General features: G+C 44.8%; 1 protein-coding gene across 2 annotated transcripts in view; it reads right to left on the minus strand.

Annotated features, from left to right (window-relative positions):
- The window catches only part of LOC130552765 (inactive ubiquitin carboxyl-terminal hydrolase 53), a 46,340-nt gene that overhangs the window by 18,232 nt on the left and 15,647 nt on the right, over nt 1–12,461 (minus strand). For both annotated transcript variants that reach the window (XM_057331317.1, XM_057331328.1), the window contains exons 9-12: nt 7,955–8,101; nt 6,461–6,610; nt 4,781–4,961; nt 1,370–1,519 (exon numbers count right to left, since the gene is read on the minus strand). In XM_057331317.1, coding sequence (XP_057187300.1) covers nt 1,370–1,519; nt 4,781–4,961; nt 6,461–6,610; nt 7,955–8,101 — 628 coding nt within the window. The remainder of the gene's footprint in view (nt 1–1,369; nt 1,520–4,780; nt 4,962–6,460; nt 6,611–7,954; nt 8,102–12,461) is intronic.

Consider the following 12,461-nt stretch of genomic DNA (forward strand, 5'->3'; position numbering starts at 1 on the left):
ACATTGATCAACTATTTACCATAAACGCTGCAATATATCATAAAAAAATAGGCAATGTCATTTTTTATTTTACCAGGACTTTAAGCTATACTGTATGAACATTATTGCATCAGATACTGTATCAAACAATGAAACCTCATTTATTTTGAGGCCGGAAATTACAAGCACACTTGTCAACCAAAACACCCCAACAAAAGAATTTAGCATTTAAAATCATAAAATGTCAAATATTAGGATGAAGTATTTAGAGACAAGCCTACTAAATCTTAAAATAACTTCAGTTGTTTAAGCGGATAACAAAATTGCTCAGAAAACCTCAAGCATCATTTGCTTACACATGCAAATTGGTTTGATCTTGTGTTTCATGCAATACACATAATACTTTTTATGTGTGGCTAAAGTATGACAGATTTCACGAGGCTACTGCATATCATCACAATATTATCAAAACAAATGTAATTTTATCCCCGAAATAAACATAACGCAAACTAGCAGTAAATTAGCGTCGCATTCATTTAAAAACGCAGCCGTGCTCCTAAATTGCTGCAGACTATGATGAAAAAGTCATTCTGCGAGGCTTTATCAGCAATTTTCAGAGCCAAAAGAAATATTTTTATTGCCTGAGGACAGAAAGCCATTACCAGAGATGATCTAAGAGCTTTTAGTGGAAACTCTTTAGAGGAACTTGAACAATAAAAGAGAGATGCATCGAGCTATTACGGCCTGTATTAAGAGTGGAATGTGGGCTTCTAGCGTAAAAGGTAATACGTCTGAATGAAGTCTTTCTCTGTGCAAACACACCGTGCATCTTTCTGATCCTCGGGGCATTAAAACACTCGGCGGGGGAACAGTGTTGCCTCCAGCAGAGAACGTTTTGACCACTGCAATGTTCATGAAAAAAGGATGAGGTCTGACGCAGGTAAATCAAGGTAGCGTTATTCTTGATTACCTTGTCGTTTTCCGTTTTTAGCACACGCTGGAGTGGGAACATGTTCTAGAGGATGACCTATGATGAACTGTAACTAGGGCTGTTTAATTAATCGTATTAAATCACAAAGCATGCAAAGAAAATGATGTCATAAATAGCGGCGAAGCTCCATGAATTACAACCGACTGCATGCATAACAATTGCACAGCATATCCGGTATGGTCTGAATTGCACATCAGACCTCTCAAGCAGAAAATCGCCTTCACGTCAACCAAGACGAACCAAATTCGGATGCATAGAGATCTTGCAATGCCATGTTAAACAGTGTTAGTTGTCATCTGTAAGTCATTGTGAAATATACAGTAGTACCATACACTTAAAGCTGTAGACAGTAGGTTTATATAATTGTAGTTTGTGTAGGTTTGTGAGTGATTGTTTTACCCGGTCCTCTGCCTACGCTGGTCTGATTACTGCCACGACTGAACACCGAGGGCGGCTGGGACTTTGGCTTCAGAGTACCATGATTTGAGAAGAACGCAGTCAGATTCTCCCGAGTCAACTCCAACTTCTTACTACCCAGTACAGGAGTACCTAAGAAAGTGAGAATGAACAAAATGACAAGATTCTGAGAGAGAAAGAAAGAATCCAAAGAATCGAAAGTAATCGAAACGAAAGTCAAGTACTACTAGTTAAAAATCAGGGTAGAACTACATAATACTTTTTAATAAATAAACAGTTAAGTTGTTAGTGGTTCAACTACGAAGAGCTAAAGACCGAGTTGTTTTCTAAATCTTTAAGGTCAACAGCAGTTACACTAGTTTAGCATTGTAATACATCACAGACTGTTCCGACTCTATAAATAGCAAACAACGATCGATAAGTGTCAATCGATATTAACATTAGTCAGTGTTGATCTGTCATTTGCGCGCCAAGATTATATCAATAAAATTGGGAAGACAAAAACCACAGTACCATTCCTGCAATAATCACAACATTTCCAATACTACAGCACATTGAGCCCCATTGGTCAGCTACCATTTGAAATAAAGTATTTTTATTGGGGATGTTAAAAAATATCTCAAATCACAACTATCACAAATCGTTTCAAATTTCGAATGAATGAAACCGCATATCAGTAGTTTCAATGGTTTACACCAGGGGTTCTCAAACTTTTTGGGGCCAAGGACCCCTTACAGGGGAGAAAAATTTCCAAGAACCCCCTTATAATCCTCATGCCGATTAAACATGTTTACTGACATTTGTACTCCTAGATGCCGTAGGAATTATTTATATTTTAAACTTTTCAACCTAAATACTTAAGGCGAGTTTCATAGAAATGAACTTAAATTGAATTTGAATAAATAAATGTTAATACCAGATCTTAAAGCTTTCAGAAAATGAACAGTAACAAGACCGGCAAAGTCTCAATGAACACAGTTAATTTTTCAAGTTTCATGGCTAAAGCGCTTTGAGGAACTATATAAAACCAGCAATTGAAAAATCAACACATTCTCGAGGAAAGGAATAAATATTTACATGGTAGGGCCATTCAAGCCTTATAAGGATGACATATTTTCACATTTTTATAAATATGGACATTACAAACATTTGCATTAGGCTCTATTAAAGTCTTATAACACACAAATCAATTCACACATCACTCACATCAATAACTCACTAAATTAGTGAGAAGGATGAGCCTGTCTCTCACAACATAGCTTACCTATTCTTGGAGTGATGGTTGACAAACAGACTCGAAGATCATCCTCCACTTGTAAACGAGCCCTGTACTTATTCTTCATTGCAGTCAAAGGGGAAAATGATGATTCACAGAGGTACGTTGTAGGAAAAGGGAGCAATATTTGCATGGCCTCAGCAGTGAGTTCGGGACACTCATGTGAGAGGGAGGGCCAGAAGTTTGCCAGATTAACCTGCTGGAATTGGGCCTTCAATGTCCTATCACAGGATAAGTCCAACAGCTGCTCTTCTGCCTTACCTGTCAGGCCATTTGCTGTTGAAGCTGGTGCAAAGGGATCGCGCACCCAGTCCCAGGCATCAGTGTTCACATTGGAGAAGTATGAGCTGAAGTGCTTGCTCAGTGATGTGAGGTGTGAGGTCGCAACCTTCCTCACTGTGGCCACAGACAAGTTGTTTGTGTGGAGAAACTCACTCAGTTGGGGGAACATGTCTGTTAACCCGTCTTGTATCCTCCTTCTCCATAGGACTGTTTTCTTCATGAAGGCAGTGATTTTGTCGCTGACTTCAAGGATGGATGTGTGGCCTCCTTGGATGGAGAGGTTGAGGCTATTCAGTATGTTGAATATGTCGGCAAGATATACCAACTTGGCCATACTCTCCGGGTCTGTAAAAAACTGTGCGATGTTGGGTTTTTCCTCTCTCATAAACTCTGCCATTTCTCTGCGTAACTCAAACACCCGCTGCAAAACTTTACCACGAGAGAGCCATCGCACCTCACAGTGATATAGCATGTCCAGCATCCATATCCCGGCAAAGTTGTCCAAACAAACGTGATTGCAGTGCCCTTGACTTCACAAAATTAACTGCAGTCACAGCTGTGTTCAAAACAGAGTGAAGATCTGGTTCCATGTCTTTGGAAGCGAGTGCTTGCCGGTGTAGCATACAGTGAGTCGCCATAATCCTCAGATTGACAGACTTTATCCACGCCGTTACTCCACTCTTTCGGCTGGTCATCGCCGCTGCGCCATCCGTATAAACGGCCACACATTTTTCCCAACTCAGTCTCGCTTCAGTCATGAAAGCATCCAGCAGTCTGAATATTTCCTCACCTGTTGTCCTGCCTGGCACCTCCTTGCAGAACAGAAAGTCCTCCAAAATGTCTCCTTCCCAGGGATGGTGCGCTAAAACAATCAATTGAGCTGCACTGGAAATGTCTGTTGATTCGTCCAGCTGAATAGAAAATTGCTCACATGAACGCAGTCTATCCAGTAGCTGTGACTGAATGTCAGCCGAGAGTTCTTTAATTCTCCTTCTCACGGTGTCATTTGAAAGTCATTTGAGTTTATTAGCTGCCTCTGTCCCAAGCACAGCTTCACACATTTCAACTGCCGCTGGAAGAAGAAGTTCTTGTCCAATTGAGTGTGGCTTCTTACTTTTTGCGATCCGTTGAGCCACCAAATATGAAGCCCTCTGTGCTTTTTCTGAAGTTGTGGCCAGGTTCACCAGTCGTGTTTTCTGAAACATTTATTCCTCACTCTTTCAGCAGAAAAAATCCATTGTTTTGTCCTTAAGCCCCGGGTGCTTCGTCATCAGATGCCGCTTTAGCTTGGCCGGCTTCATGGCTTCATTAGCTAGCACCTGAAGACACACGAAACATTTTGGCCTTCCATCGCTGTTCTGAATAAAACCAAGCTCGAGATAATTGTCGACAAATCTTCTCAGTTTAGCTGGTTTGGGCTTAGCATCACTTGATGAAGTGGACAGTCTTAAATAGGCATCCATCGCCACTAGCTAGCTAAACATCAGCAGGAGCTGTGCAAAGTGCGTCCTGAGCAAAGTGATGCGAGTGAGTGATGTGTGTCAGATTTACGTGATACAATCATTTGAGAGTTTTGATAGGCCTAAAGCTAACGTATTTTTGTTTTATTGGCGCAGTGGTTCCCATGTGTACTTATGCATTTTTTAACGATATGGCATAACAATTTATTGCAAATTATTTCGCGGACCCCCAAGCTATGGCTCGCGGACCCCCGGGGGTCCGGGGACCCCAGTTTGAGAACCGTTGGTTTACACAACTTGCTTTGTGTTGAATGACACAGAAAACCAACCAAACACATTGTTTGCATGCAGCCTGTACTGCATGTAGTTTTGTACCTGGTGCGTCTCCATTGACTGAGCTCTTGTTTTGGGTGGAGGTGGTGCTGGTGGTGCTGCTGGGCCGCTGGGCTTCATCTGTGGTCACAGCACTGCCGCCAGGGTTGGAGTAGAACAAAAGTAAAGGCTGGAAGTGACCTTTGATGCATTTGGCGACCACATCTTTCCACCTGGTTCCAACCTATCACATAATAAACAGCAGCTATTAAAATAAAGCTATTGTACAAATGAATGGTAAAACGTGAACTACACCGTGGTTTAACTTTGCATCTAAGGTGTTCCATTATAATTAAACATGAAAGCGTGTATGCCTCAGGATGGTTCAGGTAGGGATTTGTGCGCAGAACAGTTGTAGTACCTAAGGCTCACCGGGCAAACAGATGGACCTTTACTTCTTGAGAGAGAGAGGCAGAGAGAGAGAGAGAGAGAGAGAGGCAGAGAGAGAGAGAAGAGAGGGTAGAAGGGAGAGGAGAGGAGAGGGAGAGGGAAGAGGAGAGGGAGAAGGGAGAAGGGAGAGGGAGAGGGAGAGGGAGAGGGAGAGGGAGAGACTGGGAGGAAATAGGTGGATTACTTCTTTAATATCAGTTTAAATATGAACAGTACTTAATAAAATTGTATTAGTCTTGATGAAGTATGAAAGTGTGCTGTAGGTTAGCAGCAGAATGCTGGATGTGTAGTGCACATATTGTGTTTGTGTGGGGGTGATCCATCTTGACGGAAGGCAACGGGCCCCCTAGCCCAGTGAGAACTGAAGTGCAGACGCAAGCACAAGCCCCAGACTACTGATAGATTGATGAAGAGATGAAAGCCAAACACGCACACACTTTTCAGATTTAAAAACAGCCAGAAGTCTTTGATATAACACAGTTTTAAAAGATGGTAACAAGGGGTCCCACAATATATAGGTTTTGACAATAACCTTGATATAAATAACCATGACAACCTATATTGTGTTAATACTACATACTGTATATGATAATACCGTAAATTTTAGATTTTGCCTTAAGAGCCACAATGGATATTTGTATTATTTTATATTTTTCGTTTTCATGTTGATTTTAGTTACGTTTTTGGCAGTTTGATTATTTTTATATAGCAAGTTGCTATATAAGTATATTTTTATTTCAGGTTTAGTTTTAATTTATGTTCAGTTGATCATTTTAGTGACCCAATTGCTGAGGCAACATTTCAATTATCATTTAGTTTAGTTTTACGTGTAATATTTACACAGATATTTTATTTGTTTTCAATTACCAGAAAAGTCAAATAGAAAAATAAGTTATTCGTGTAATATTTATAGATATTTTATTTGTTTTCAATTACCAGAAATGTCCAATAGAAAAATATGTTTTTCGTGTAATATTTACATAGATATTTTATTTGTTTTCAATTACCAGAAAAGTAAAATAGAAGAATAGAATCTCATACAAACATCATTAGGTCATTTTGTCCGAGAATCTAAAGAACTGACATTTTAGACATTATTTTGAGACATTAGGTTTTCTGTTAATGGAGAAATTAATTTAAAGAAAGCAAATTTTCTCCTTAATGCACCTTAATTTGACTCCTAATGCACCTGAATTTCTGAGATTTATTATCAAATTTGTCAATGGTATCTACATTGTCGAGCACTGAATTGGGAACACAAAGGTGGGGGCTGATTTTCCGTGACTTTCTCACCTCTTTGACATTGGCATCATCAAAGAAAACCCACTTAGAGGATTTGGTGTGGTAGGCGAAGGCACAGTAATGTCTGCTGGAGTAACAGATCATGCCAACCAACAGCAGCTCGCTCTTCTTCGCGCGCTCATCCGTGACACGGTAAAACAGCTGCAAAAACACACAAACAATCAAACCATAACACAAAGCAAGCATACAGCATTTCTTATGCAACTGATGCACAGCGCTGTCATACTATGAATAAACTCATTGTGTCACCCAGCAGAGAAGCAAGAAGTAGGTGACAGACTTCAGAAGTATGCAAGTTTCAATAAAAGCAGACATTGCGTAACCAACACTTGTTCCTCCACCCCTGGTTCCTGAATAGTTGGTTTTCTTCGGGAGGCCCGTGAAACAATGGATCCCGCGCAGGCGGGAAGCTATTTTCCTCTCCACCATCACATGGAGAAGCAGGGAGTGAATCAAAGGCATTGTACTTGTCCGGGGGTTTCAACTGAGACTAATCCAATGCTGGAGGGTGGTACTGGAAGTGGGCGTCAAGAATGAACGCTATTTTGCATTGCTTGTTTTGAGAACAAGCACTTGAGATCTTGCTCACTTGTAGGTTTTGATACCAAGACAACATAAGTAATCTGGTTCACATTAGAAGACAGTGGTGACCTAGAACACGCACGCATCCGCTTCGGCACATCGACGAAAAAGCGGCAGGTGGTAAATAAGTCCCAAACGCAGCTGTATACTCCCACACATGGGCCCGGTGATCAAAGAAGTGACCTTCCACCGCAGCGACTTCTGGTCATCCGGCGTGGGCTAACCGGCATCTGACGCAGTTACACAACGCCAGTTTGACAAAGAGGATAAACTCCCGCTTTATCTTGCACATATGCTCTCAGTCTCTGATATAAATCAGCCTCAATGACACCAGCGCCAGCTGGGAGGCTACCAAAAAAATTAATAGAAAAACAAAGAGCAACCGTGGTGACGTCAGGAGCTCTTTTTATAGCCGTTTAAGCTGGGTGGTGGGTTCCGATGAGTTTTATATTTTATGTGATGTTCAGGAATGAGATTTTTTTATAGGAGGTCCCCATAAAAATGTGACATTCGCTGACATATTCATGTAGTTTCTTGTAAATTCTCTGCACAACATAAGTACTATGGCATGTTTTTGGACATGCATCATTGCAATTTCACTGTATTCTATGAAGTACTTGTTATAATATGATACTCACACAGTACCATGGTATATCTCTTAAAATCCGATTCCATAACAAAGCACTTTTGATGAATAAGTACATAACATACATTTAAAATCTGAATTAACCATTAAAAAGTCCTATAACCAACCCATCAAACCATGTTTACTTTAGGACTGAAAAAGATGCTCTTTACAGCAGGCTCATGACCTCCTGTACTGTAGGTCCAAGCATCTTGCTGAATTAAAAACTTAAACAGGTGGAGCAGAGCATTTGAGAATATTTAGGGTTGCATTCTTACCCCTGAGAGGTTGAGGTGTGATCCAAGAGATCGGATGACATCTTCCGTGAGGTCAGACTGTTCAGCGTCCCACACCATCCCGATGGTCACTATTTCTGGAGAGTTCATCAACACGCGCCTGATCTTCATCTTCTGGCCACAGTCCCTCTATTGACGGGGTAAAGATTAAAAAAGAAAATAAATAATGATGTGCGTATTTTTTAAAGAAACTTTTATGATTCACCCAGTAAACTCAAGTGTTTCATAAAATGGATAAAATCATTTTCATAAAATCAGATGTCCTCGGTTTTGTTACGGCACATATGGCACTCATCGCTATACAAGAGCTGACGTTCCATGCTTTCCGAATGTGATTTTACAAACCTTTTTACGCTTTAATTATGTTGACAATTTTGCACTAAACAGTGTGTACATACTGTATAACCAAGACTTTATTTGTGAACAAACACCGTTCAGCGCATTACTTAAGTGAGATGTATTGCAGCTTCTCACAGTTACTGTACTACCATGTGACTTCCTGCCGGCTCTTTAAAAATGCAGAATGTGTTGATATGTGAGAGGAAAGAAACCGCCTCATGTGTCATCCGACTGCTTTTCATCACTTGAATGTGCTACACACAAGGTGTGTGAGCTTACATAATGCCGATAACATTTTATTCATTTGCATGTGATCACTGATCATCGTCATTTTAATGCATTGTAACCAATCAAAAGTTCAGACACACTTGACAAAAATGTTTATAGGCGTTTATACAGTAGGTGTATATTTTAATGTTTGAAATTACTGTTGTAGACACAAATATAATTGTGCCAACATACTAACTTCGTTCATTTGAAAACAAAATGTATTATTTAAAAAATATTTTTGAAATGGATTACTTGGACCAAATAATAAATAAAAAGCAAACAATAAGAGTCCAGCATTGACAGAAATTCCTTTAATGCTCTTTAAAAAGCTTCCCAGGGTGAGACCTCGAGAAGCTGAATGTAAAAATGCCAGAAGTACAATTGTTTAGGGAGACAATTTTGAAGATGCTAAAACATAACATGGTATTAATTTATTTTGGATGCTTTTAGTCCCTACATAATTTTAAGAGTTTGGTTACAAAATGAGATTACTTTCAAAAATCATGTCTTTTTATTGTGCATTCCAATTAATATCAATCAAACTGCAGTTGGTTTGTTTTGTAACAAAATACAGCTAACTAACACAATAAAACACGATAAAAACATGATAACATATTTGTGGCGAGGGGAGCGTGGTGTAGCGAGGTGTGCAGCAGGAGAGAGAGCCGGGAGACGAGCGGTAAGTGAGTGGAGTAATTACAGACGACCAACACCTGTGTCTCGTTCCAGTAAGGGCGCGGAGAGAGGATATAAGCACCAGAGGAAGGCACAATGGGAGAGGAGAGACGGACTCAACACAAGCTGCCACAGACCCAAACCTTCCAGTCAGCCAGGAGGACCTGCGCTGGCTTCCGAGCGACACAAGCCAGGCTGAGAGAGAAGCCGTGGACGTTTCTACTGTTTACTTTGGGTGCTCTATTTCATTTGGTTTTTGAATAAAGCTGTGTCAGACTCGCCAACCTTGTCCTCTTCCTTCCTTCTAACAACGAACTCGCTACACTGGTGCCAACAACTGGGTTGTATCTTCTTTTGTTTGAGCGTCTTGGGCCACTCGATACAACCGGTCTTTTATAATTGCGAAATAAGGGTAGGAGCGCGGTTGGTCAGGCTGGAGGGGTTGGCCGTCTACACAGCGAACCTGTTCCCAGGCGAACTTGAGGGATTCGTCCCGGGACTGTTCCAGAGGGAAGTCATCGCGTTCCGAGAGGATTCGCCCCTCGGAACCGCGCGCTTCCCCTGTAACAGCCTCTCCCGCCTGTACAACCGCGCCGACTCCCTGTGTCTTTGGACCCCAAGCGACACCCGCACACAAGTACCCCAATAATTCCGTAAATGCAGGCCAATTGGTTCCCAAGATCAGCGGGTGTCGTAGGTGTGGGTTAACCGCCACCTCCACTCTATGCTTTTCTCCCCGGAATTGAATAAAGACGGGGATTAAAGGGTATCTCACCACATCCCCGTGTATGCACCGTACCCGAACCATGCGGCTGTTATCCAATGCCCCGGGCCGAACCAGGCTTTGATGGATGGAGGTTTGGTTGCAACCGGAATCCACCAGAGCCGGGTATGTACCTCCCCCTATACTCACAGGAATTTGGTACTCTCCGCTCTGACCGGGGGCAGCCTGTGGCGTGTCGGGAACCCGGATCATCGTCCCGACCTCCATCACTGGACACCGATCGACCCAATGGTCCGGGTCCCCGCAGCGCCAACAGGCCGGCCCAGGCGTCTCCGCCATCCGAGTGGCGGGGAGTGGAGCACGGGACGGGCGCGGAGAGAAATTGGACCCATTGCCTTCCGGGACTCCGCGGGGTGGAGCACGGTACGCGCTCGGGTAGCTCGCGGCCGGTGGGAACCGTCGCCGCGGCGGCACTCGTGGTGGACCGGGAGCCCGGGACCTGGGTGCAGGGACAGGAGGGAGAGAGAGAGAGAGAGAAGAGGGGGAGAGAGAAGAGGGGGAGAGAGAAACAGCCTCCTTAGAGGAGAGAGAGACAGCCGGAAGGGATTCGCCAACCCCGGGGCACACCACCATCTGGTCTTCCGCCAGCTGGATGGCTGAGTCCAGCGTCGTCGGGCGGTGGCACTGGACCCACTCGGCCGTCTTCTTGGGAAGCCGGGCGATGAACTGCTCCAGCACCACGCGGTCGATGATGTCCTCGACGTCACCGTTCCCAGCCAGCAGCCATTTGCGGCACGAATCCCGGAGCTGGTGGGCCATCACGAAGGGACGGCCGCTTTCGCCCAGCCCCAGCGACCGGAATCGCTGCCGATGTTCCTCCGGGCTGCGGCCGACCCTCTGGAGGATGGCCCTCTTCAGGTCGTCGAAGACCAGGAGGTTCTGGATGGGCAGTGGCCGGGCCGCCAGCTGCGCTTCCCCCGACAGCAGAGGCAGGAGACGCCTCGCCCAATCCTCCGGGGGCCAGCCGCTAGTCTCCGCCGTCTTCTCGAAGAGGTCGAGGAACGCCTCTGGGTCATCCTCCGGCCCCATCTTCGATAGCGGCAGGAACGCGGCGGTTGTCGCGGGTGCGGTCGCCTCTGCCCGAACCCCCTGGCCCATCCAGCTCTGGAAGCTCTCGCGGTCCTCTCGCTGAGCCTGGAAGATGGTCTGGAATCGGAGCTCGTGGTCACTCCGAAGATCCAGCAGGGCCTGGTGTTGTTCGCGGTGGAGGACCGCGAGAGATGCGATGATGTCCGCAAACGGCGTGCCCGATGCTGCCTGCATGACGGCGGTGTCCCTCCTACTTCCTTCCCGGGTTTCGGCACCAGTGTATGGAGTTTTGTTCTCAGGTCCAGGACATGTTGAATTTCATTCTTGCTGTTAGAGGGTCCGTCCTCCCAAGTCTCTCTCAGGACGTCCAAAACCCCTCGGGGTTGGCGTCCAAAGAGAAGCTCGAAGGGGGAAAACCCCGTGGAGGCTTGCGGGACCTCACGCACAGCGAATAAGAGGGGTTCTAACCATTTATCCCAATTTTTGGCGTCCTCGTGTACGAACTTACGAATCATGGTTTTCAACGTGCGATTAAACCGTTCGACCAAGCCGTCTGTTTGAGGGTGAAAGACGCTGGTACGGACCGATTTAATGCCCAGTAATTCATTCAGCACCATATCGAGACGGTGCCGGGCGTCGTGGTTCGTAGCCGGCCTTATCGTTTACCTGAGCACAAGAAAAATGTGGTTCAGACGGAATTAGCGGCAATGCTCGAGATGGGGGTAATAGAAGAATCCAACAGTGACTGGGCGAGCCCGATAGTTTTGGTTCCCAAGACGGACGGCTCGGTCAGGTTCTGTGTGGATTATCGCAAGGTGAACGCGGTATCGAAATTCGATGCCTATCCAATGCCACGGGTCGATGAGTTGCTGGACCGGCTAGGCACGGCTCGTTTTTACTCGACATTGGACTTAACGAAAGGGTACTGGCAGATCCCCCTATCGCCATTATCTAAAGAAAAAACTGCCTTCACCACGCCGTTCGGTTTGCACCAATTTGTAACGCTTCCGTTCGGGTTGTTCGGGGCGCCGGCCACCTTTCAGCGCCTCATGGACCGTATCCTCCGTCCCCATACGGCATATGCCGCTGCCTATCTGGATGACATCATCATTTATAGCAATGACTGGCAGCGGCATATCCAACACTTGAGGGCGGTTTTGGGTGCGCTGAGGGCGGCCGGCCTCACGGCCAACCCGAAGAAGTGTGCGGTTGGGCGGGTGGAGGTTAGGTATCTGGGCTTCCACTTGGGGCACGGGCAAGTGCGGCCGCAAATTAATAAGACCGCAGCCGTTGCGACCTGCCCGAGTCCCAAGACCAAAAAGGAGGTAAGACAGTTCCTGGGGCTGGCGGGATATTACAGACGGTTTGTGCCCAACTATTCGGACCTCACCA

This window comes from Triplophysa rosa, linkage group LG1, assembly GCF_024868665.1.
Source record: "Triplophysa rosa linkage group LG1, Trosa_1v2, whole genome shotgun sequence".
NCBI classification, from domain to species: Eukaryota; Metazoa; Chordata; class Actinopteri; order Cypriniformes; family Nemacheilidae; genus Triplophysa; species Triplophysa rosa.